This window comes from Penicillium bovifimosum (assembly GCF_028826915.1).
Source record: "Penicillium bovifimosum strain IBT 22155 chromosome Unknown utg000002l_segment0_segment0, whole genome shotgun sequence".
NCBI classification, from domain to species: domain Eukaryota; kingdom Fungi; phylum Ascomycota; class Eurotiomycetes; order Eurotiales; family Aspergillaceae; genus Penicillium; species Penicillium bovifimosum.
This window is the reverse complement of record NW_026622711.1, coordinates 2,972,945-2,996,121: the sequence shown is the minus strand read 5'-3', so window position 1 is coordinate 2,996,121 and position 23,177 is coordinate 2,972,945. Positions and strand designations below refer to the sequence as shown.

Sequence of the window (23,177 nt, the reverse complement as noted above, 5' to 3'; positions counted from 1 at the left end):
CCCAAGGGAAATGGGGATTCACGGGGAGTATCTGCAAGGTAAGACATGAGATCTGAGGGTAATCTCACATGTACTTATTATCAGTGAGTCTGACATTGACATCTAGTTATGTTGCATTTGGCAGCATCCAAGAACTTCTAACCGACATAAATTCCGTGACATCGGGATGGATCGGCCCAAACACGGGATCCCAACTCGGCCCCAGGGGCCCAGAGCCAAACTGGGCCGAGCGGAATCCCGAAGATGTTTGGAAGCTTTGGAACCCCATGGAGTTGATGAGATCTGTGGCTTCCTTTCTTTTTCCCTCTCACTCTTTTTTCACTACGTAATAATAAATATCCTCGATGTTCTCTTTTCCAGCCACAGCCCACCTCTCCCAGGCACACGTCAAACCAAAATACGTATGTATAGGTACTGGTCTTGGTCCCTTGGACCTAAGCGATCGAATGATAAACCATTGAACTTGCCTATATAGGCAAATTGTGGTGGTCATCGAATCTCAATCATTGCCAGGCATGGAAACTACTAGTATACAGAATTAGCAAAGTAATCGGGATTGCCCAGGTGGTCACTTCTATTCTTCTTCCCTCCAACCTTGACATTCCATTTTAGGCTTTAGTCGGAGGTCATGGCAATTTTTAGGGCTATTACCCGTTTGAGATACGGAGTACTCCGTACTCCGTACACATTATTACACAGTACAGTGATTACATGGTGCGAGGTGGTGACTTGTGAGGTACCCACCCGCAGTACAGTATGTGTCCATGGGTCAATGGGTAAGTATCATAGCTTTGGCCTGAGGCCTCCCTCGGTATATCAACGGCTGAGCAGTACAGAGCCAGACTGAAGCTAGCTTGATACTTGGGAGGTGATCAAGCCTAGACCCTCACCTGCAAGCATCCCAGCAGCGACTTACTCGGGGTTTGCGTCATAATTCATCCGCTCATGTTTCAACATGCATTTGCTGTTGGACTTGGGTCGTATGTTGGCGCTTTAGTCAATCGCCATCTATTTTCAAGGAAGTTGTCATATTACATCATTTATTGAGACAACATACTGCGTAGGATTGGAAATTGGACTCACAAGTGCGACTGGTGTCTGGTTCAAGTTCAACGTGGACTAAAAATCAAGATTGCGGTTGCTTTCCTCCGCCTAGCAGCCAACTGGCGAACTGGTCCGAGCTGATGGTGACTAATGCATCACACGTGACCTCCAACATCCTCCGAACTGATCGGATTGTGAGCGGGCATCTCGAACCACCACTGTCTTTCTATCTTTACAAGACTCGTCTTCTTGCCGAAAATGGGTGCTGGAAACTCTAAGCCCGAGGCCTCGGCCGGCTCACAACATGTCTTCTCTAGGTAATTGCCCCCCGACCTCGATCCCAGCTTCCGCGGCATTGGTGCTTGATAGCCGGAGAGAACGGCAACGACCTTCCAATTGAGTCCAATTGGGAAGGGCAGACACTCCAAATGATTCAAATGAATCTCTCAAGCCACCCATCGTCATTTGGGACCCCCGCGAAGCCGAAACCAAAGCTACCCCCAGCAAATGCTAACCCAATCATACAGCAACTCTCCCGTCCAATTCTCCTCCAACCTAGTCGACGCCCTCCAATCGAACTCAGAGGTGAGTGCAACACACCCGTACATTCCCCACCCAGACCTTCCAACTCACAGACCCCAAACAGAGCGATTCCACCCGCTCCAAAGCCCTGGAACTCGAGATCCAGAACCGCGTCGCACAGGAACTCCAGCGCATCCGCGCCCGCGAGCAGCAAACCCTCGCCGAGATCGAGAAGCGCATCGCCGAGTCCAAAGACACCACCACCTCCCTGCCCGTCACAGCAGCAACCGCGCCCCTCGCCCCCTCAGCCACGGGCTACCCAGCCGGCTCACTGAACCTGGACGCTCCCCGCATCCCCTTCGCCGGGCGCCACCACGACCCCGTCCCTGCCATCGCGATGCCGGCCGAGTCCGCGTCTGCACCCGCCGCCCAGCCCGCTAAGCGTGATGTTTCACGCGACTCGGTTGCTGCGGAGATCGAGCAGCTGCGCAGTAAGCTTGATGGACGGAGGAAGCTTACGGAGATGGATGAGAGCGTTAACAAGGCGCGGTCGGATGTTGCTGCTTGTTTGCAGTTGAATGATCGGCGGCCGTTGAACTGCTGGGAGGAGGTCGATGCTTTCAAGCGTGAAGTTGCGAAATTGGAGGCAGCGTTTGTGGATCGCATTGTCGGTTGATTTGGGGTGGATTGATGTCAAGGCCACGGGGATTTATGGGTTTTGATTTCTGGGCTTGAGGCTGCTGTACTGTATGTATAGAATGTGCATTTTTCTCTTTGTTCCATTTTGTTTTCATCTGAATGGGTAAGATACTGTGTAGTTGTTTGGGTAAGTCCACGGGTAATCCATGGAATGGTCGTAAGTCAACCCTCGGATTTGTTCATTATTCTGCTGTAAGATATAGACACTGATCGCCAGGTAGCGGGCAGACTTCATCGAACTTGATATCATACAAACTCCCACATTCCTAACCGTCCGCTCTTCTCCCCAGCAGCCCGAATAATACACATCTTTCTCTCAGAGAGCTTGACATTAGGAGCCAATACCTTCGATAGCTGGATAGACCCAATTCCTGTGCCTTTGCCTTCTGAAAGGTTGTAGTTTCCAGTAGTGACAAAACCAATCAGATCCTCTTCTTTGGGCACCTCCCAAAGCTCAGAGACTTGATGTCCATCAACAGACGAGATTAAAGATTCAGCAAGAAGACGTCGAGCCTCTTCGGATCCGGGTTCAGCGTTCCTCGCCTTGTAGACCTTGGGTTGGTTGGGCTGCTTAGTACGTGCCGCACCGAGATCAAGCCATTCCTGGCGTAGCACTGGATCTGTAGGTAGCCGGTAGATGCGTGCATGGGGTGTCGGCGTGCCCCGCGTGGTGAGAGATATATAGACCGTCGCAAGAGTGGAAACATCGACGGTTGTTTTGTCGAGCTTACTCAATGTTGAGTTGGTATCAACCGGACCGAAACGGACATTGTGAATATTGAGCGGCGGAACGACAGGGCTGGGTATATCGCCGTCATCTTCCTTTTTCTCAATTGTCTTCTTGTCTGAGCTGCTTTTGTTATTGGCATCGGCGGTCTTTTCCGTACCATCAACCTGTTTGGGGCCTTGAAGAAGCCTCTCCCAGTCACAGGCCCACCCGTGGCCTATTTCGCCCTTTGGATGACCGGCACCCAGCAGAATGTTGTCGAACTCTGGACGGCGCCCCTTGGGACGTCGCTCCCATTCACGTCGCGATTTCTCGGTCTCTCGCTGGTTCCATTCCCAGCCAGCGCGTGTTCCCGGGAAATCTCCGGGAAACCAAGCTTCGCCTGCTTCGAAGGCAAGCTGCTGTTGTTGTTTCAGGCCACCAAGTAGTGGATTCCCTCCGCTGGATAGTGGGTAGAACATGAGTGAGTACCAGACTGGAACAACGCACTTCCAGGGTAATAGCACAGTCCAGGACCCAGGCGCACTGCTGTGTTTGGCACGGGCTTGTCGCTTATTTGCGAGTATCATGATTGGAATTTGGGGGTCTGATGGTTGGGCGGACGGATATTTACCGGGACCAGCGAGAGTGCGGCGCCGGTTGATGGCCTTTTGGCTTGGGAGCTGACGGGCTGCTTTCAGCCGAGTGGATCGGTCAAATAGCTTCGAGGGACCCTGTGTTTTGTCCGGGTGCCATGTAGAAAGTGTAGTAGCAAGGTCAACCATGTGTGATTCATTGTCGGGGACGTGAAGTGTGCGAGGCGGGAAGTGCAGGCGAGGGTCGGAAACATCAAAAGCGAGAAGGGCATTATGTGGCAGCGAAGACGGATTAGACACCCCCAAAAGAGACGGCCAGACAGCTTCCGGGCTCTGTGCTGCTGGGGCATTGCCCTCTAGCCCGACGATTGGCTTCAATGCTGCCAGCAGGGTTTCGGTAGATCCTGGCCCTGTGATTTCAATGCTTCCAATCTCGAATCGCAGGTCCTCAACCATAACAGGAGGATTCTGTCTTTTGGCTATCTCAAGGATATCTGTCCATAGCTGAAGGAAAGCCGAAGGGTGGATTCTTATCCAGAGCTTTCGGTGGTCTTTCCTCGATGACTTCGACTGAGATTTGTCGGCATCAACCATCTCAACGTCTTCTTGCTTAGCACACCAGACCACGGTCACTGGTGCAATCGGTCGTTCACGGCAGTCCTTTTCAACAGTCCAAGCCTGTAGAGATCGAGTCCCAGCTCTCCATTTCTTTCCTTTTGCCCCCCATGCAGTGTCGCCATCGACACCTACTGCTTGAAGAACAGCCTGGATACCTGATTCCACACCTTCTAACTGAATGGTCGACATATAACTCATGTCCCACGCCACGGCACCCCTGGCACCTCGAGCCCGGTGGGTAGGCCGATAGCATTTCTCGGTGGGGGACAAGGGAATTGCGAAGCGCCAGATCGGATTTTTAGTCGTCGCCATATGGGCTCGCTTCGCATGATACAGGTGCGTTGGCAGCCAAGTCTTGCACTTCTGGCGCTTGCGGAACTTAGCCTCCGCCGGCGTCGGCCTCGACAGCTTGTTCTTCTTGATCTTGGGAATGCGCGGTGCAATATCAAACGCATGGCCCCCCTCCTTCTCCAGCGTTGTCTTATTTTCTTGGTCCCTCTTTAGCTTCGCGGCTGCCCGTCGGGCTTTAGATTTCGAGTTGAGAGCCTGCAGTCGCCGGGCGGTATCGAGTCGAATGCGCATGAGCTGGGATGGTTTGCGTCTGCGAGCTGTAACAGTAGGTGTATTATCCTCGGCCATCTAGTTCCACATAATGGGTCAATCAGCGCTCTTCCCGATTTCACAGGTAACTGTCAATGCGGTACCTCTCGCTTGGCTCGTGCCCTCAACCTCCGCGGAACACGCTTCACATTATGACTCGCCGTCCGCCGCCGCAGCGCGCGGGGCACTTTCTGAAAGGCTCGCGTTGTAAGTGCATTTTTAGATCGTTGCATTCCCTCCTCCAGAGCCTGTATCTCGAATGCTCGGGCGGCCGAATACGCCGCGACATCGAGCTCGCCCGTTGCGGAGAGGGCGGCGTCTGCCGACTGCGCAGCCAGGGTGCGCGCATCGTAGGTTTTGGCGCGCTTGCGAGATGGCCCCGTTGCCCCGTGGGGACCAGATGGAGGCTTCCTCTTAGCGGCAGTGTGGGAGGCCATGATGGCTAATTGAAGTTGTGTGTTGTCTTGACATGTGCGTGTAAAAAAAGTTGCCGGGCTTGGCGCGTCATCCATGGATTGATCGGCGGCCCCACGATGAATCTTATTTACGATGCGTCTAGGACTTCTCTTCTTCGTAGTATAGATGTACACCCATCATATGAATTCTTCTCATAATTTGGACAGCTGACTTATTTCTAAAGATCGAATGAACCACCGATCACACTTTGGGCCACGCCCTCGAATCAGTGCATCACGACGGCTACATGATCCGTCATATACTTCTGGATATCGCCCAAGAAACAGGCAGCTATAATGGAGATGCCTCCAAAGGCGATACTGACATAGTATACCCACTTGTATCCCTCGGCGTATGCAAGTTGGCCAGCTTCAACCACCATCTGATAGGCAGCTTCGTTGCCAGCAATGCCAGGGATTGTGCGCAGCTCGCCTAACAACGATTCACTTGTCAACTGAATTGCTTCGCCGATCAGCGCAACATCGGTGATGTTGAGCTGTGTCATCATCACACCGCCGATGTGCTTCGTCGCCGCAGGGACAAACTTGGAGACGAAGACATTGTAGTAGATGGTGTAGCCGATGCTACCGCCGACAACGCGAATAGAGAGTGTAAGGGCGGAGATGGTGGCAATAAGATCCTAGGGAACGCCGATGTTAGCCAAGGTCATTATATTTTGCGGCAAAGGCAACTTACATCTGGGCAGATGATTGTAGTGATGATGGAGGCTGGAACCACAATCCCTCCGATTCCAATTCCGGCAAGAATGAGAATACCCCAAAGCTGATACATGTTGTCGACGCGGCCGATAGCCATAGCGCCGCAGCCTAGTTTAGAGAAACTAGATTAGTTCTGCTCATACTTCCGATGTTCACGATGAGAACTCACCTGCAGTCATCAAGACGCTGCTAACAATCAATAGCTCTTTGTTATGACCACGTAGAATACTCAGTAGCGCGAGCACGATGCAAGCCCCTGCTGTGATCCCGAATCCAATAGGGAGACTGCGCACGCCAACATCGATAGGGTCATGGCCATAGACATTGAACGACTCCGTGGGCCAGAACATGATCACAGAGAAGAAATTGGCACCGGAAATGAAGGTAATGACCAGGGTTAGACCCAAAATCCGGGGCTCCTGCTTGAGACGTGATGGGAAGATGGGGAATTTGGCTCCATAGATCTCCCAGAAGGCAAAAGCGACGAGAAGCAGGAACCCAATGATCAACGGTGCCAGGACATGGGGAGATGACCATTCGTACTGCAGAGAATGTCAACAAGAGCCTTGGATATCACAAGAGATCGATCTTACCATATAACCACCCCATTGCAAGCCAGCCAAGAAAACAATCAGACCAGTGATGCTGAGGAAACCTCCGACAAAGTCGATACGTCCAATGATTTCCTTCCGGCTCATTCCAGCCGAGTTAACTCGTGGCGGGGGAAGTAGAAGAAAATAGTGATCAACAGACCAAAGGCGCTCCACGCAGCACAAAACGCACCAACATAGCGCCAATGGCTATAATATGCAATGAGTTGTGCCCACAGCACGGACGGGCAAAACGGCACAATTGTGAAGATGAGGACAGCAACATAGACTCCTCTCTTTCGAGTTGGTGCCATCTCCGAGGTAGCCGCCAGGGCCGTCAGTTCATTGACTCCCGCACCGGCGCCAGCGATGGCCATGCCCGCTATGTGATGCATGTTAGCGAGTGCACAATTCAGCATCTGCGCGGATACGAACCGATAAAGCTGTTCATCGTGTTGACTGTGCTGCATATAATCATTCCAATGACAATTAGGGATGCTCCAATAATCGCGACTGGACGGCGTCCGATGAGATCTGATAGAGATCCGACGAACGGGCATACACCGGCAAGGCCAAGCAAATTGGCGAGGACCTGGATGGAGATCTGTTAGCTGAATTCGTCACAATTCAAGGAGTAATTACTCACAAACCAGACCCATCGATCCGCTCCGCCAATGTCTCCATAAATATATGGAGGGATACCGCCTAGACAACAAGAGGTGTTAGAAAGGCATCACAGATCTGGTTGACCTCGGATTGTACTGACCAAATAGATAGACTGGTATCTGACTGCCAGTCCATAGGAAAGCCATAGCAGTAAAGCCCATAAAGCGGCGGAAAGTCATCTATTGCCGGTCAACGTTGTTTTCACACTAAACTGCACAGGCATATCTTACCGGAATATCCATCTCCGACTCATGCAGAGCTTCTTCTGAGCCAGCATCGGCTATCTCCTTGTGACTATTCTCTGAAGAGCCACTTCCTTCATGATGCTGGACCACAACCTTGTCGTCAATCGGCCGACTCGATTGATCAATGACGTCCGCCATGATGATTGGGGCTCAGAGGCGGCGCCCGAAGACAGTTAAGAAGAATAGAAGAACAATTGTGGAGATACTAAGAGAAATGGAACGAAAATCGAAAATCTGGGGGATTGACGTTGGCCCACCGAACTTAAATGAAATTGGATACTGTTCAAATCCGCCAGATCCAAATTGGAAGGTGGATAGGTAGTATTCTGGGAAATGGATGCGCAATTCCACTCTTGCAGGAAGAATTCGGCGAAGATATATCTGTTCTCTGGGCTGACAGAATCATCCTACTCCACTTAGTTCAAGCATTGCCCCCCGTTCGTGTGTCATATCGGATAGCTCGTTTTGAGGTGTAGCGAATCAAACAAGAAATGATGGAGTCGTTGCCCGGCTAATCTGTTGACTTGGGGGGGTCTACTTGGCGATAGCCGGGACAAGAATGCTTGAAATGCGCAGAGTACCGAGGCTGCTTGGCGGTTCTCCTCTTATTGTTGGAAGAAGATACGTAGTACTTACTCCGTAACTAGGGCCCCATCAAAAATGCGGGGAAGGACGTTGTGGACCACGTTTCCTCCACTCCGGGGTACAAAACCATAACGGGAAGCAGCCCCGAAAGTATAAGAAAGCACAAGAAATAATGAGATGACTTGTGCTACAAAGAAGCTTTGGACGCCCGATTTATATCGCCGAAGTTCTCCCCCGAATAAGTCACACGCTTGAAGAAGAAGGTCTCGCCTTCGTAGATACCAAGCCACCTAACTAGCGAGTACGAAGCTAGATGCCGAGGTTCAGAAATATTCCCCAACCTTGCCTAGCTTGAGTTTCTTGGGGACAACGAAAAGACCCGTTGCCTCCACACATAGACGACCTGCCATGTCACGAACCTCACACCTAGCATATGCTTTGGTGTCCGTGCTCCGATCTTGGTCCAGGGAGGAATGCACGGTATAGAAATTGCCCGAGTATACCGGGGCGCGGTAATCGAGATTGAGATTGGCAGTGACCCCTGTTCGAGCAGGGAACTGCCGAATAGCTAGGCGCCCTAGGTTCTCATCGATAACAGTCCCGATTGCGCCTCCGTGGACCATGGTTGGCCAGCCTTCGAGGCCGGGCCCCAAGAAGACCACGCTAATGATCTTTTTCTCCTTATCATTCCAAAAGACTCTCTGTTGAATACAATAGAAGTTAGATAAATCGGAATCGCAAGGTTCAGCAGTTCAAGAGCTTGGCAGTCAAGTAGGATAGGTATGCCCCGGGAGCCAAAGAGGGAAAGTGAGAGACCAACCTGTAGTCCCAGCGATCTACTACCAGCCATGGGGCCTGATGTCAACCGGTGGGTTTTATGCTCCTCCCCAAAGTTTTGATAGACCTCCTTTTCCACGTAATCCGGGTCACGGCGCAGTTCCTGGACGATAGGCAGTCCAACGTCGAACACCCGTTGGATTCCTTGAAGCTCCATCTGATCCTCGAGGGTCCCAGGCGCTGGAGGAACTGAGACTTTGTTGTCCAACCATTTGCCTGCGCTGACGCCAAGTGTCCCAAAGATGCTCGCATAGATTAGACGGCGCGGCCACCGCGATGATTGACGTGGGACATTCGGCTGTGTCGCGGTGCTGATATTCCGGGCCGCTGGTCGCCAAAGGCTTTGCGTGTGTGTCGTAGACCGGCGTAGAGCCGACTGGAGGATGCTGCGAGGGTAGTTCATTGTCGTCACATTGCCATTGCTCTGAACTCGGGACTTTGAATTGAGCAGAGCTTTTCTATGATTTGGCCGAGGCCGAGGCTCGAACGGGGTCACGTGAGATTAGCCGTTTATTCGTTTACATCTGAGTTCTGTCCCCGTCCCGGGGGCATGGAGCGACCGCGACTTCCACAGTTCATGGATCTACACTCAAAGATGGGACTACATTGCACCACACAGTACAAATTACAAGATATAGTGGCTTAAGCTCAGAGTAGTTCCTGGGCGACAATAGAGTGTGGTAATTAGAGCTTTCATCCCGTCATAGTTCCTGAAGGAAGCCCACTGTATGGTTTTCCCTGGTGATAACGAAGAGTCGGCCAAGGGTTCGGAAAGACATCCGAGTATGCTGCCCAGGCGTAATGCGAATATACCGTTGAAACAGCGATTGACCGCAAATAAGGCAGATGGACGGGAAATAGGTTGGTATGACAGGTTTTGGCTTCGTTTGTCGTTTGCATTTCGCTTGAATTGCTGTCGTAATTCGAGGACTCCGTTTTGACAATACCTATAACCAGTACGCGGGAAAGCAGAATATGAGAAGTGCACCCCACGAATCATGGGGACACATTTCACTTTGTCATAACTGATGGTTGACTGAAACCATTCCATGGCTCTTGTAGTTGGTCTGATCGACTAGCAATCCCACCAGTCAACCCAGGACACTCCATAATCCCATGTGTCATTTAGGTAGATATAACGGAGTAAAAATGAGAGAAGACCGACCGATTGAGGAAATGAAGCGGGTGAGTTATCCACCTACCTAGCTCGGTAGGCCCTTGTTCAAGATGTGAAGACCAAGGGGCATGATGTCGTCGTGAAGTGTGAGCCGCAACACAGCCTCACGAAAGCAGAATGTGAAACAACCCTCCAATGCGCTCGCCTTAAATGATCTGTTCATATCCCCGGCGGGTCTACCTAAGAGCAATCGCTTAGTCGTCCAAGGATGGCACCTATATTAAGTGCTCCTCTCACTTCATCTTTCCCTTTCTCAATCGATCCCACCAACCTTCATCCCCAAACCAATCAATAAACCTGTCACAACGAGCATCTTCATTGATCTGATGAGCGGAATCGGTTGATGAGGCGCCTCATGACCTCCCAGCATAAAATCAAGGGCCCCAAGCGTCCTTCCCTCGGCTGCCTCGCTGCCTCGAGGGGTCAAGTACCCCTCGTCTCTCTTGGTAAGGATCCCCCATCCCCTTTCTTCTCTCATGTATCACCCGGAGTGTGCAGACCATCTCCATGACGAGTTGATACAGACGACTGCAGACGACGCAGAGATCGAGGAGGCTTCTCCGTTGATCCACGAGGGACGGAGCTCCAGTTGGATGCCGCATGTGTGAATCTGAATACACCCGTGGAGCTGATTACCTGTACACCCTCAACCTCAAGAACAGTTGTTCGCAGCCTCGAAGATAGGCAGCATACTATGGCTTCAAGTCATCAACCCGCAGCACCGATTAGCTTGACAACCCCTCCAGCGCAAAGCCCACCCACACAAACTTCTCCTGTACAAGAAAACCCAACGGCCGCTGATCAGAACCCTCGGCCCCGACAGGATACCAAACGTGTGCTTACGGCTAATGCAAGTGGCATCTCAAACCATCTCCAATGGACAATGATCCCACTGCATTCAACAAATTCGCTGATCTCTTCTCCGTCCAACTCTGGCAGTGGGTTGGGTGCCATTGAGATCCAGCATCCTGCTGATGAGCACCGTCGATTCACGGTCGCATCGATGGCTTAGCCATCATCTCGGCCATCACCTCGAGCAGCCCTCCAATCGGGACTCGCAGCAACCCACCAATTGGGGCTCGGTGGGAAAGACCATCAAGGACTGGAACAAGCTTCTGTGCAGTAAGTGTCGTCCGACAAGGATGTCAATCCACTTATGTGATCCCATCACTTACTTCTTTTGCTCTCTAGGACGTCCGATGACCACCGCTGGTCCGCCGTCGAGTAGATGAGCGCAGTGCGGCCAGTGCCATCTATGCGCTCTCATGGAAAACAGTGTGAGGGTTGTCGAATGCGCTTTGCGACAACGGAAGTCTGGCAGACCGACCAGCGAGCCTTGGCCCCCAGGGCCCCACCACATCACACTGTTCCCACCTTTCACGTGAAAAACGTGACTTGGGGGGTGCAGTGAATTCTTCCTCGGGGTGCAATGGCCTTATGGCCTATAACCTGGGTGTGGCTCGTGATGATGGCTGCGGCCTCAGCCTGAGGTTGCAAGCGAGGCACCAATTCTCCGCCAGCGCAAGGAAACCTATATCCGCAAGCTGGAGGAAGAGAACAAGAGCACCGATCCCCTCAAAGACCAAGTAAGGATCCTGGCGAATGAGAACTATCAGCTGCAGGAACATCGCTCGCCCAGTGAAGATTCGACCTACTGTGTAGAGCACGGGATACCTTCATAACGATTTAAAAATCCTGAAGGAACACAACAGCCAAGTTTTCATTGTCGCCAGAAGCGCAAGCTCAACTTCCTTATCTCACAAACCGAGCTGTACTCCTACTTCATCGGGCGCAAGATCAAGACCGACGAAGCTCAAGGGTCTTCTGATATATTTGGGTGTCCGCCTTATGCCACTTGGGTGCAGTCTGGCCACTCATTCGAAAAGCTGAAGACGATAGCGATCCACCAAAGTCACGTTAAAGGTATCACCTTCGATCCAGCAAACAAATATTTCGCGACGGCCAGCGAAACATCGCTCGCCCGGTGAAGATTCAACCTACTGTGTAGAGCACGGGATACCTTCATAATGATTTAAAATCCTGAAGAAACACAACAGCCAAGTTTTCATTGAACTCGACACCCTGGATAGTACGTCGTCCGTCATTCGTGAGGTCGTGGATGTGGCACAGCTGTACTGTGTAGAGCACGGGATCAAGAACAAACCAGGTCTTGAAACAATGCTTCGAAACATGAACCTGCCGACTTCTGACCTGCACAATGCGGGTAATGATGCAAGCTGCACCCTGCGGGTTCTCGTGCGATTCATGCTCAAAGTTGCTGGCGAGAAAGCGGATGTGGATCCGAAGCATCAGACTGGCAACGAGAAGGACAAAGATGAGTCCGGGGTCTCTTACTGTTTTAACATTTCCGTACATACCGGGAGGATCGCTGCCTGGTGTACGGACGAATGTACATAGACCTACTCCTCTATTCTTGCAGCCTTGCTCCAATTACAATTCTCGTTCGAATTCACTACTATATTCTAACCCCCTCTCGCACATCAAACTAAGAGAAAAGACTCTCATGTCCAACCTACCTAGATTGTGACAAAAGTGCCTCATAGTACTCGTACATCGTCTGTCTCCTACGAATTCACCATATTCCTGGTCTGTGCAAGAGCAAGGAAAGAAAAGAACGGCTTCACATCCATCTTAGTCGCTTGATAGAAACAGCAAGGGTGGGTGCAGAGACTAAATTATCACTTTGACAAAAGAGAGAGATCATCCGGTGCTGTACGTACTCATCTCCTGTTCACCTTTAGTCAACACTTCCGGGCAGGTAGTTCACGTCCATGTTACTTGGGTGATTTATCCCTCGGCCGCAGGCCCGGGGTTGGGTCTCGTATGTTATACTATGGTCAAATTAGACCACATCACCATTTACTGACCACACTAATAAGTATACCTGTAAGACTGCTTCTCCTTATCTGTCAGACCCGAGAACGAAGTATCCCCCGATGAAGAAGGGCGCGGAGAAGAGCATCAACCATGTTCGTCGTTTCTATTCATCTAGACCTTGGTGGCTTTAGTGCCACCGAAATAAAATACTGCTAACAATGCAACTAGTTCACATTTGAACGGATGCTTGCAGTCACCTCTGTCATCGACTATGGAAGCCGACTCACTTACTCGCACTTAGGCAGATCAATTGCGCGGTAGAGGCAGATGAGAGCAGAGTGTGACTCGCCTAAAAATCCCGTTAGTGATCGTTGTGAAGAAGATTGTCATAGTAGTCCACTTACCACCTCCAGAAAGAGTTTCGATCTTCTGTGCCTCCACCTCGGTGACCATGTCATCGTTGAACCACCACCACTTATCGTCCGCCCCACGGCGCTTGCTACCGGCTTGAGCATCGTCTTTCTCCTGCTTCTTCACATATGCCGTGTAGTGACCGCTGTCGGCACTAGCACCCTGGTGGGTAATCACCGCGCGAAGCTCATATAAACCAGACTGGTTGGTACCACTGTCTCCAGCGCCTCTTTGGTTGATGAGTTCTTGGAGTTCCTTCTTAGCAACACGGATCGATTCCAATCTCTCTGCTTCATACTCGGCATCGGTCTTGAAAGTTTCCTCCATCTGGGTATCGCCCTCCTTATCTTTAGATTTGGTCTCCTCGGCAATCTTCTTCTTCGGCATTGGCTCCACGCTTTCGCCTAGATTGGTCTCTTTACTCTGGCGCTCTGCTCGTTCTTCGGCAACTCGTTGGCGCTTTTGGGCACGTTCGACGTCCAATTCCTCCTTGCGGATCTCGCGAACCTTGTCGCGAATAGGGACAAGCTCCTTCCGGAGATCATCGGTGCAGAATTCCACCACATCCAACTCGGCAGGGAATGTGACTTTGCGCATGATCTTGGCCTTCTTTTTGGTCTCGCGCTTCCAAAAGAAACGGACAAAATGCACCGTGAGGTACTTTGGCAGTCGTGCAATGCGTGACCGCTTTTTGTACACGGAATTGCGGTCTAAAAGAGGGGAATTCTTCTCGATTTCCTCTTCCAGGCCAGCCATAATTCCATCGTGCAGGTGATTGGTTTCTTTTCCAATGTGGCAATCAAGCTTGTAGAAAACATCGGAACTTTGGGTGGGTTCCTCGCCGAGCTCCTTGGCGGCAGGGTCCTGGCACTCGGTGACAGACTCAAATTGACCAGCAAGATATTTGTCCACAAATGAAGTAGTCGTAGCAGAATCTCCCTCTCCCTCGGTGATAGTCAACTTGGTCCGTAGCTGGTTGATGATCTGAGAGAAAGCCTCTTCGGCATCCTGTTGAGCGTATCCTTGCCCATTCCGGTCGCGTTGGGCGAATTGAGGGAACACCGCTCGGAGGGCGTTGAGAAACATCAGCGGTGGGATACCCTCCTGAGTCTCAGACATTTGCTTGAACAAGTCTCGTAGAGAAGCAGCCAAATCCCGGGAGCCTCCGAGCCCACCAATACCAAAGCTACTGAGGTCTGATAGACTGGACTGCCCAGCCCCACCGCTCGGCCGGTACTGCAGGAGCTCTTGTTGAAGCTCCGGGAGACTGCGCAGAGTCTGTAGGGTGGAGTTGAGATAGCATGTGTTCCCCAGGTTCTGCAAGCCCGCAGGAGTAGCACCCGCCTGTTGGGCCACCTCAGCCTCGGTCATGTCTTCTAAGAATTTGACGGCCTCCTTTGGCCGACCTAGATCAGCGGAGCCTGGTCCTCCCGACGGTGTGCCCATCATCATAAACATCTGCCCGGGTTTGGCATTAAGCGAGGAAAGAGGTGTATCATCTTTAAGCTGACCACCTTTCACCAATACTTTTTGGCGATCGGGTTCTACACCGGTCAAGGAAAAGAGTTGGTATTTGAGTGTTTCGCCGTTCGATGTAGGATCGAGCTCGACTTCGTGGCGCTTGCCGGCGTGTTTGACAATGACTTGTATTTGTTAGTAGTTGCATATGCATAACAAGACTGCCGATTCATTCACACATACTCGGTATAGCTGCCATGTTTCAAGGAGTTGTGCCGATGGATAATGCGAGAAGGATGAAGAGCTTGAAGAAGCTTCCGAATGCTGAGGCGAATGATGAACAGCTAGCGGGATGAGGAAGCGTGGGCGTGGGGACGCCTTCTCACCGCCCAACCACTATCATCACCGCCCGCCCCGACATCGACTCCTCTTCTGCCTTGGACAACCTGTTATCAGGAGAACTGCCTTTCGCATTGACTGTTGGTGGTCAAAGGCTTTTCAAAGTGCGATCTCATTCAAATCATCCCTAGGCAGAACCTGGCCATATCATTTCTCAAGACTATCGCATCCGTGTTGCCACGATAAACACCCCTCATCATGGTAGGTACAGCTCCAATCGGCCAGTTCGACACTCAACTAATTGATTATCAGAGTCAATCTCTCCGGCCTTACCTCCAGGCGTGAGCACAGACATCTATCGATTGTTCGGCGGCAAGCTTGCTTACACTTTAAACAGTGTCCGGTCCTCTCTAACCGCGGCTCTTACTATCTCCAACTTCGCTTCCCAGACATCTGAACGGCAGTATGTTACACGCTCTGTGGATCCGTGACGTGGAAGACACTAACATGGCGTACCAGTAATTGCCCCGAGGTCGAGGCGAATTCCTCGCCCGAGATCTTACTCAACCCGTACGTCTAACGGTCACTTCCCTATACTCGCATTGGACAAACTTATTGAGACGCTTCAAGGCTGCACATCAGCAGGAACGAAAATGAAAAGGTCCTGATTGAGCCGAGCTACAATTCTGTTCGCCTAAGCATCAGGATCAAGCAGGCGGATGAGATTGAACACATTCTTGTCCACAAATTCACCCGGTTCCTTACCCAACGAGCTGAATCATTCTTCATCTTGCGCAGGAAGCCAGTGGAGGGTTATGATATCAGTTTCCTCATTACGAACTTCCACACGGAGAAAATGCTTACTCACAAGCTCATCGATTTCGTGATCGAGTTCATGGAGGAGGTGGACAAGGAGATCTCAGAAATGAAGCTCTTCGTATGTGTGCATACATCTTACTTGATCGTGGCTGATTTACTGATATATTGCTAGCTGAACGCTCGTGCTCGATTTGTTGCCGAGTCTTTCCTCACACCGGTATGGTTCCATTGAGTCCATGTACTCCGACTATATGCTAACAGTCACTCAGTTCGATTAAATTGCCTAGCGTTCTTCTCCTTGATTCTGAATAATGAATGGCGCCCTGTGTTCCTCACCTCCTACTCCTGTACAGATAGCATAGGTTTGCTTTGATCAAAAGAATCTTATAGCTATTGACTTTTGTCCTTTGGTGCGCATTTTCCAAGGTTCTCACTTATGCAGTAGTCTAATGGATAACACGCAACTAGACAGGGTCAGAGGCAGACCTATCCCTCTGTCCTACGGAGAGACTATATATGTACTGGCATGCATAGAAGTCTCTTCTCTGGATGGACGAGTGGCTCGAGAGTCGAGACCTCCAATATTCCACCTGTTGTTCCACGCACCACTATCTGGGATTCTAAGGCAGCTTCTCATACTGATATTTGATCCAATATGGCGAGTCCAGAAGCTGAATATCAAGGATGGGTCGAGAGTAGGTGAGCCGTGACTGAGCTCTCTCATTGCGTTGTCACGGGGCTTCTTGATGTGAACGGCAGTTCGACTCTGTGGACATGATTCAAAGTCAGGCTTCGGTCTTCTATTGATGTTATTCAATTGTGGCTGTCCTGAATGCCATTACAAGGCAGCAAAATGCCTATTGATTTTGATTCGGCAACTTCTAGTGGGACGATTATTCCTAACAATTGTCCAATTGTCCATTGTGACTTCCCTTAGGCCAACACTACCTTCTACTCTCAGGTTCTGTTCCCTCGACTATTTATTATTCCACTCCTACTCATCTTCCCTTCTTCTTCTCTTCTCCGTTCATACGATTTGTATGCCTTCTTCTTCGATATCTTCTTCGATTTACCCTCTCATTCACCCTCAACGTCTAGCAATCAATCCCCAACTAAGTCCACTTTAACTCGCAATCTAATCCTACAAGTGACAGTTTCACCATGGCGTGGCCATTCAACGCAGCTGTCAACTCCAGCGAGGGGGAGTATGCTCTCCTACAGAGCTCTTCCATTGAGGATTTGCTTCACCCAAGTTCTATTCCATTCGGCAGCACCACAGATACGCAGATACCTTCTCGCATGGGCGTTTTGGTCATTTCCAACGTAAGTCGCTGGCTGCATCATCCAGCTTGACTGCTGCATGATTCAGTATTGGTGTCTAATGATAAAATACTCAGATTCCATACACCTTGACTCGGCATGAGGTTACTTCGTTCCTTGGACGTAGCGCTAGAATACTCCCATCTTCTCATGGATGCCCGGTCCATATACTCATGGAACGATCCACTGGGAAGACCATGGACTGCTATGTGGAGTTCTCGACGGAGAGACAGGCCAAGGAAACGGTCGATCGGCTCAGCCGTGCCTATGATTCTGGCAGTGCCCCACGAATGGGTAGCCGCCATGTTGATATTGAAATGAGCAGCCCAGCCAAATTGCTGAAAGCCATCTTCCCTTTGGCCAAATGCATTTCGTGGGAGACTGGAAGTCCTGTTCAGCTGGAAAATAACTATGAGTGGTCTACCGGGTTCAATGGCTTCCTCACCGACGAGGAATTGTTTTGCCTTACTCGTCATGCCGAGCAGCCACATAGGGTATGTCTTACCTTTCTTTCTCTTCCCTTTCATGGACATGATTGATTAACACAATACAGAGCGTATTCGCCTGCAAGGTGCCCCAGCGCTGCTACGAATCGTTCATCACCACCATCTGGAAGGTAAGTAGACAGGACATTGCCATTCGGTACTCGTTTGCTTTGAAATCTTACTTATACATTTGGCGTTATGTCATAGTTCCCATGGCGCGCAACTCATCTTTACACCGTGCACCACCGTAACGCGTTGTTCCTCACCCTTTGCAAGTTGATCAGGATACTGGTTGCCAGCATAAAAAGGAATCGGACGATTGGCCTTGACTCTCGCCTTCTTACTGAGTTGGTTCAGGCAGGAATCGAGTGCCCGGGTTTTAACCCGCGCATGAAGTATTGCTTTGCGTGGTATTCGGAGGACCAGCAAGCAATCATGTCCTTGGATCATGACTGGTGTCTGTATTTCCCATACGATACAATGACCTATCTCCCAGGTCACACTATTGCGACGATGCAGGTACGGAATGTGGGTTATTTAACCTTGTCTGTCTGATTACTAACATGTTGCGAACTCAATATAGTTCTATGCCTTCCTCATGAACAGGGGCTCCGTTTTGCGCACCGAGGCTGAGGGCTTGGTCAACGAGCATCATGATCCTCGGCTTGAACGAATCTTTGGAAGGTTCTGGTTTGATTGGCAGGGAGATGCAGCCCGTCAAATGGTATTCAAGGACGCCATCATCTACGAAGCCGCCGTCCTGCGCAAGTTCATCATCACTGGATTTCAGCACCTTCGTAGAAGGACGTCTAGTGCTTCGACAATTGGCACTGCGCCATACTCCTCGCCGAACCCCAGCGAGGTCTCCGCTCCAGACAGCGAGCGAACAATCTCAGTGACCCAAAACATCTCTGTGGATCCTAGCCCTGCTTTCCAGCAGACCTCGAACCTGGCGACTATTGACGAATTTACCAGTCGCTTCTACATACCTGGGCAGGATACCAATGTGCCGAGTGGTACCACTCGTGTTGGCTCCCAAGGTGATATTACTAACGAACTCCCGGTAACCCCAACGCGTTCGCCTCCCGTGGCAGCCGAGCGCTACCGTGCACCTCACGCTCGAACTGTCAGTGTCACCCGCACGGCTCGTGATCACGGGATGCAGGGCAACTGGCGCATGCCGCATTCTCAGGAACAACCTCGTCCGGGCTACTACGTACCGCATTCGACCACGGACTATAAACTGCGCTCATCGTCGGACCCTTTCGCTCCGGCTCCGCTCCCTCCGAGGACCTGGCCTAGCAAGCGTTCCCGCTCCGATTGCATCAGTAATATGTTTGGACTGCTGGAAGAGGCAGAGCCTTAATCGAGTGAATGAAAGGGCCCGGCAACCTTAGTTAATACAACTCGGTCGAGCGGTGTTAAGCTGATAGCATGCTAACGGGCGGTGAGTGGTGTCTTTCTGGTTTCTACTTTTTGTTCTCCTTTGGCTTCAACTGCGCGGGTGTACGGAGGCATCCATTAGCTTACTTTATCGCTTGCCTCACTGAGAGGTCATAGCATCTTGGGCTTTGCTGGGTTGCAAGATCCACTCGAGATTCATTTGCTGATCACTCTTCTCTTACTTAGCATTTTGCTAACTTGCTTTTCTCTCTTTTTCGTTTCTCCGCTCTCAGTAGACTTCCTTGAACGGCGTTATCTCTCATCTAGATTCAGTAGCTATGCGGTAACATGCATAGGTAGTAGATCGCGTAGGACATCGGCGTCGGTAAGCCTGATGCTCTATATCAACCTCACCTCTTTCATTCGATGCATCCAGTTGACGAATCTCTCCAGATCGCAAATCAGTCTGATGTCGGTTCATAGTTACCGATCAATCTCTTCAGATACGGGTCAATACCGCAGGGGGGTATTGTCTGAACTAAACAGCTGAAATATGGCTTCCACATCCCTTCATGATTTCGAACCAATTGTCTCGATCTCAAATCGAAAAAGATGAGTAAAGAGACGGAAAGCGACTTCCAAGATTGGGGGCAAAAAGGAAAAAAGTAAGGGACAAAAAGCGGAGTCGATTATTACAGCCGGTTTTAAAGGCACGCGGGTCCCCTCAAGTTATTTGCAGTTGTTTACCACTTCCTCAGATCGACGTTTTTGTGGGCTATTTTGGCTGCTTCGCTACCTTGTTCCTGCCCAATTCTTGGGATATGGTAAAAACACACCGAAATTTTTAGAGAAGCTCAGCAAAATAGAAGGGAGAAAACAAGCCTGCTGTCATTTACACCGTTACACGACTATCTAAGTATGCCACGACGATCATCCCGGCCTGAAGCCGCGTCGCCTGAGGCGCCTGTGGCGTCAAAGCGACGCGCTTCAGCTAGGCTGTCCGCCGCCGAACCGGAGGTCAAACGAGTTAAGTCCGACGCCGACTTGACCCTCCGCCAGGCAAAGTCGACAAGCAGCAAGAGCAAGTACTTCGCGACAGAAGACTCTGACGAGCCTAGTTCGGAGCCTGATGACACCGGGGATTCCGATGACTCGGTATACGAGGAAGCAAAACATGAGTCTTCTGCCGACGAAGAGGAGCCGGAAGACCCCTCCGACAGCGATGAGGACAGGAAGAAGAAACCCGTCACAAAAGGAAAGCAGCGGCAAAGCATCAGCAACGAAAGCGACTCTATGAAGGGCAAAGAGCTTTGGCGCGAGGGTGTCAGAGTGGGCCTTGAGCCGGGACAGGAGGTAATCATCGCCAAACCCAAGGCCCGAGCCGCGGGGAGCACTCCGTACGAGGATGAGACGCTGCACCCCAACACCCGGTTGTTTTTGATTGATCTGGCGGATAACAATGACCGCCAATGGATGAAAGGTAGGCAAGGCACATGTACCGCGGTTATTGAATGGCTGGCTGAGCTGCGCAGCGCATGATCCTGATTACCGCGCGGCAAAAAAGGATTTCGAGACGTTCATCGAGTCCCTCACGCCGAAGATCACGGAGATCGACGCTACCGTCCCCGAACTTCCCGTCAAGGACTTGGTAGGCTTGCAGACATGTTTACCTCTATCCGTGGCCGCCGCTGACGCATGTTTTACCCCAGGTATTTCGCGTCCACAGAGATATCCGCTTCAGCAAGAACCCACTCCCGTACAAGGTATGACCTGATTCCTTCTAGCCCGAATGTGTGCCTGTCGCATAGTCGTGTGTACGCTTATGGGGCGGGTGCGCTTGTGGTATTCTGGTGCTCATTAGCTGTCCTAACATGCATGTACAGACACACTTCTCTGCTGCCTGGTTAGTACCGAGACTCGATGGAGAAACATATCACTGAACAAGGTACAGGTCTCGGACTGGTAAGAAGGGGCCATATGCGGCATATTATGTCCACTTCCAGCCAGGCTCTTGTTTCGTGGGTAGGTTATCCCCTGGCTTCTAGGCCTCGCTCTCGTCCTGCTGTGCTGCCTTCTCTTGTACTGGGCCCATCCATCAGGGCTAACATCTGGCTGTGTTTAGGATGTGGACTTTGGAATCCCGAGGCGGCGCCGCTTGCACTGCTTCGAGAGGAGATCGATGCGAACTCGGCTGGCTTGAAAGAGGTTCTGAGGGCGCCGGAAATGCGTCGTTTGTTCCTGAATGGTGCGGCCGATGACGATGATGCGGTTGTGGACGCTTTTACACATCATAACAGGGAGTCGGCTCTCAAGACGAAACCCAAGGTACGAAGCTTCCTGTTGTCTATTACCCCCTTACCCCATTGGAGTCTGTTGTCCATAGATACAGACACCCACTCCTTCCCTCGTGGTGTTCCTTGTACTTCGGTTGCATTGTCAGCTGTTTTTGGGCCGGGCCGTGAGGATCTTGGGAGGCAGGGGTGCGGTCCGTCATCGATGTGGCGTCCATCGTCCGACCGGGGTCGGACTTGGGAATGGAAACCAATTCCATCTTTATCAACAAGTAGCATTCCCGAGGTCTGATAGCCAATGGCCTAATGAGCTCCTAGAGACCAGTTTCCTCAAGTTGATGAAGGGACAGCTTTGGTCGGGTTGATGGGCGCCTCGGTGGCTGAAGCCTCCCAGCCTCACATCGCTAGGACTTCAGAAGGTCCAGCACATGACAGACCAAGAGAACTGCAGACCTCCAAGTGCGACGCACCATCAAATTCCGTATGGACAAGATATGCGGAAGACAACCTTGGAACGAGCGCACGGGGTTACGGGAAATGCCAGAATCCGCATTTTGGGCCAATTTTCGCTCCCGAGGCCATGCTATGGGATCCAAGAAACCAAACTGGCTGCCCTCAATGGAGGATTCTCACTTGCTGCAAGGGGATTTGCTATCACGCCGTCGAGTTTGGTTCCATGGTTCACATCGGCGCCAGGCTCCACGTCTGATCCAGGGGATCTTACCGCTAACACACACACGCACTTCTTCTAGGGTTACGACGCGGACAATAAGAACATCAAATTGCTTCGACTACGCAGTTTTACTATTGGGAAGCCGATTTCTGACGAAGAACTCACTGGCGACGATGCCCAGGAGAGGATCGCTGCTTTGGTTGGGGTCATGGAGCCTTTCGTAAGCCTCAATTTTCCCAACCTATTTCCCGCCGATTTTGCCCCCTCTTGACTAGCCTGCTTTCCCTTCTGAGCTAGCCACTTTGGCCGTTGCTCCCCTTTATCCACCGCCAAATCAGCGCTCGGGTGCCTACACGCCTGTCACGTAGATGATTTTTGGTTTAATTTTTTCCCGTGGCTTTGTCGAGGCTCGGGAAACAATAACCTGCATGTTTTTCTACTTGTATTGCTGACTGCTGACCGCTTCTCGCTCCTTCTAACAGGTGACATATCTCAACAGCGTGGTGATGCCCGATCAGTGACATGATTGGAGCAAGCCACCCGCATCTATTGGCAATTGACGGGAGGGGGGAGGAGAGAGGGTAGATCAAGTGTATTCCGGTTTACCATTTGGCCCTGTTTCCAAGTTCGGCACGTGTCTTGTGTGTTTGTTACCTGTCGAATTACCCATTTTATTTTTCATTTCACCTCATACGCTTTCTAAAGGCTCGGGTCTTTTGTCTTGAAACCCTCGACCTGAAACCGAACTCCCCCACCTTCAACGCCTCCTGCACACGGCTTCTTTCGTCAGGCCCCGCCGCGTTCCCTGGATTGCTACTGCGGACCTAACGTTGGCGCAGGGCGTAACAACTAACAACCATTTACTCTGCAACTCATGTCACCTCTAGTTGCTGCGCTGCAAGCACTGCCACTGCCGCCTTGCTGCACACTGCGTCGGCAGACCTCCAAGTCGAGACATGACGACTGCCCGCCCGTTTCCCCTCAATCGGGGCACACATACAGTTTCAAAGAGTCCATATCCCCGGAAGCCTTTTACACGTTTTCCAGCACCCAATGGCAGTTGAGCCTTTTCGAGTGCAATGCAGATTACATCTTATCCT

At 51.2% G+C, this 23,177-nt stretch overlaps 10 protein-coding genes across 10 annotated transcripts; 6 read left to right on the top strand and 4 right to left on the bottom strand.

Moving 5' to 3' along the window:
* Nucleotides 1-1,302: 1,302 nt before the first annotated feature.
* Nucleotides 1,303-2,242, top strand: N7515_002319 (Mic19 family protein; the record flags this gene model as incomplete). The annotated part of the gene is made up of 3 exons (XM_056663063.1): nt 1,303-1,361; nt 1,572-1,629; nt 1,691-2,242. The coding sequence occupies 3 exons, from the start codon at nt 1,303-1,305 to the stop codon at nt 2,240-2,242; spliced, it is 669 nt and encodes a 222-aa protein (XP_056525176.1).
* Nucleotides 2,243-2,511: 269 nt separating this feature from the next.
* Nucleotides 2,512-5,297, bottom strand: N7515_002318 (ribonuclease P/MRP protein subunit POP1; the record flags this gene model as incomplete). Its single annotated transcript, XM_056663062.1, has 2 exons — nt 2,512-4,824; nt 4,890-5,297. 2 exons carry the CDS (start codon nt 5,295-5,297, stop codon nt 2,512-2,514), a joined length of 2,721 nt encoding a protein of 906 aa, XP_056525175.1.
* A 170-nt stretch (nt 5,298-5,467) lies between these two features.
* On the bottom strand, nt 5,468-7,599 carry N7515_002317 (putative MFS drug efflux pump; the record flags this gene model as incomplete). The annotated part of the gene is made up of 9 exons (XM_056663061.1): nt 5,468-5,881; nt 5,938-6,068; nt 6,130-6,502; nt 6,554-6,672; nt 6,714-6,932; nt 6,986-7,142; nt 7,197-7,255; nt 7,317-7,395; nt 7,447-7,599. The coding sequence occupies 9 exons, from the start codon at nt 7,597-7,599 to the stop codon at nt 5,468-5,470; spliced, it is 1,704 nt and encodes a 567-aa protein (XP_056525174.1).
* Nucleotides 7,600-8,369: 770 nt separating this feature from the next.
* On the bottom strand, nt 8,370-9,286 carry N7515_002316 (PaaI family thioesterase; the record flags this gene model as incomplete). The annotated part of the gene is made up of 2 exons (XM_056663060.1): nt 8,370-8,747; nt 8,867-9,286. 2 exons carry the CDS (start codon nt 9,284-9,286, stop codon nt 8,370-8,372), a joined length of 798 nt encoding a protein of 265 aa, XP_056525173.1.
* A 1,468-nt stretch (nt 9,287-10,754) lies between these two features.
* Nucleotides 10,755-11,072, top strand: N7515_002315 (uncharacterized protein; the record flags this gene model as incomplete). Its single annotated transcript, XM_056663059.1, has 1 exon — nt 10,755-11,072. One exon carries the CDS (start codon nt 10,755-10,757, stop codon nt 11,070-11,072), a length of 318 nt encoding a protein of 105 aa, XP_056525172.1.
* Nucleotides 11,073-11,351: 279 nt separating this feature from the next.
* N7515_002314 (uncharacterized protein) lies at nt 11,352-12,478 on the top strand (the record flags this gene model as incomplete). Its single annotated transcript, XM_056663058.1, has 4 exons — nt 11,352-11,462; nt 11,545-11,646; nt 11,794-12,044; nt 12,118-12,478. The coding sequence occupies 4 exons, from the start codon at nt 11,352-11,354 to the stop codon at nt 12,476-12,478; spliced, it is 825 nt and encodes a 274-aa protein (XP_056525171.1).
* Nucleotides 12,479-13,185: 707 nt separating this feature from the next.
* On the bottom strand, nt 13,186-15,026 carry N7515_002313 (ubiquitin-specific protease UBP6; the record flags this gene model as incomplete). The annotated part of the gene is made up of 3 exons (XM_056663057.1): nt 13,186-13,247; nt 13,303-14,952; nt 15,011-15,026. The coding sequence occupies 3 exons, from the start codon at nt 15,024-15,026 to the stop codon at nt 13,186-13,188; spliced, it is 1,728 nt and encodes a 575-aa protein (XP_056525170.1).
* A 338-nt stretch (nt 15,027-15,364) lies between these two features.
* Nucleotides 15,365-16,203, top strand: N7515_002312 (actin-related protein 2/3 complex subunit 4 family protein; the record flags this gene model as incomplete). Its single annotated transcript, XM_056663056.1, has 7 exons — nt 15,365-15,367; nt 15,419-15,447; nt 15,504-15,569; nt 15,626-15,676; nt 15,737-16,043; nt 16,098-16,142; nt 16,195-16,203. 7 exons carry the CDS (start codon nt 15,365-15,367, stop codon nt 16,201-16,203), a joined length of 510 nt encoding a protein of 169 aa, XP_056525169.1.
* An 883-nt stretch (nt 16,204-17,086) lies between these two features.
* On the top strand, nt 17,087-19,096 carry N7515_002311 (uncharacterized protein; the record flags this gene model as incomplete). The annotated part of the gene is made up of 5 exons (XM_056663055.1): nt 17,087-17,248; nt 17,323-17,739; nt 17,799-17,861; nt 17,938-18,249; nt 18,314-19,096. 5 exons carry the CDS (start codon nt 17,087-17,089, stop codon nt 19,094-19,096), a joined length of 1,737 nt encoding a protein of 578 aa, XP_056525168.1.
* Nucleotides 19,097-20,031: 935 nt separating this feature from the next.
* On the top strand, nt 20,032-22,348 carry N7515_002310 (DUF2461 domain-containing protein; the record flags this gene model as incomplete). The annotated part of the gene is made up of 7 exons (XM_056663054.1): nt 20,032-20,593; nt 20,646-20,761; nt 20,823-20,876; nt 20,997-21,016; nt 21,065-21,135; nt 21,236-21,438; nt 22,157-22,348. The coding sequence occupies 7 exons, from the start codon at nt 20,032-20,034 to the stop codon at nt 22,346-22,348; spliced, it is 1,218 nt and encodes a 405-aa protein (XP_056525167.1).
* Nucleotides 22,349-23,177: the final 829 nt, after the last annotated feature.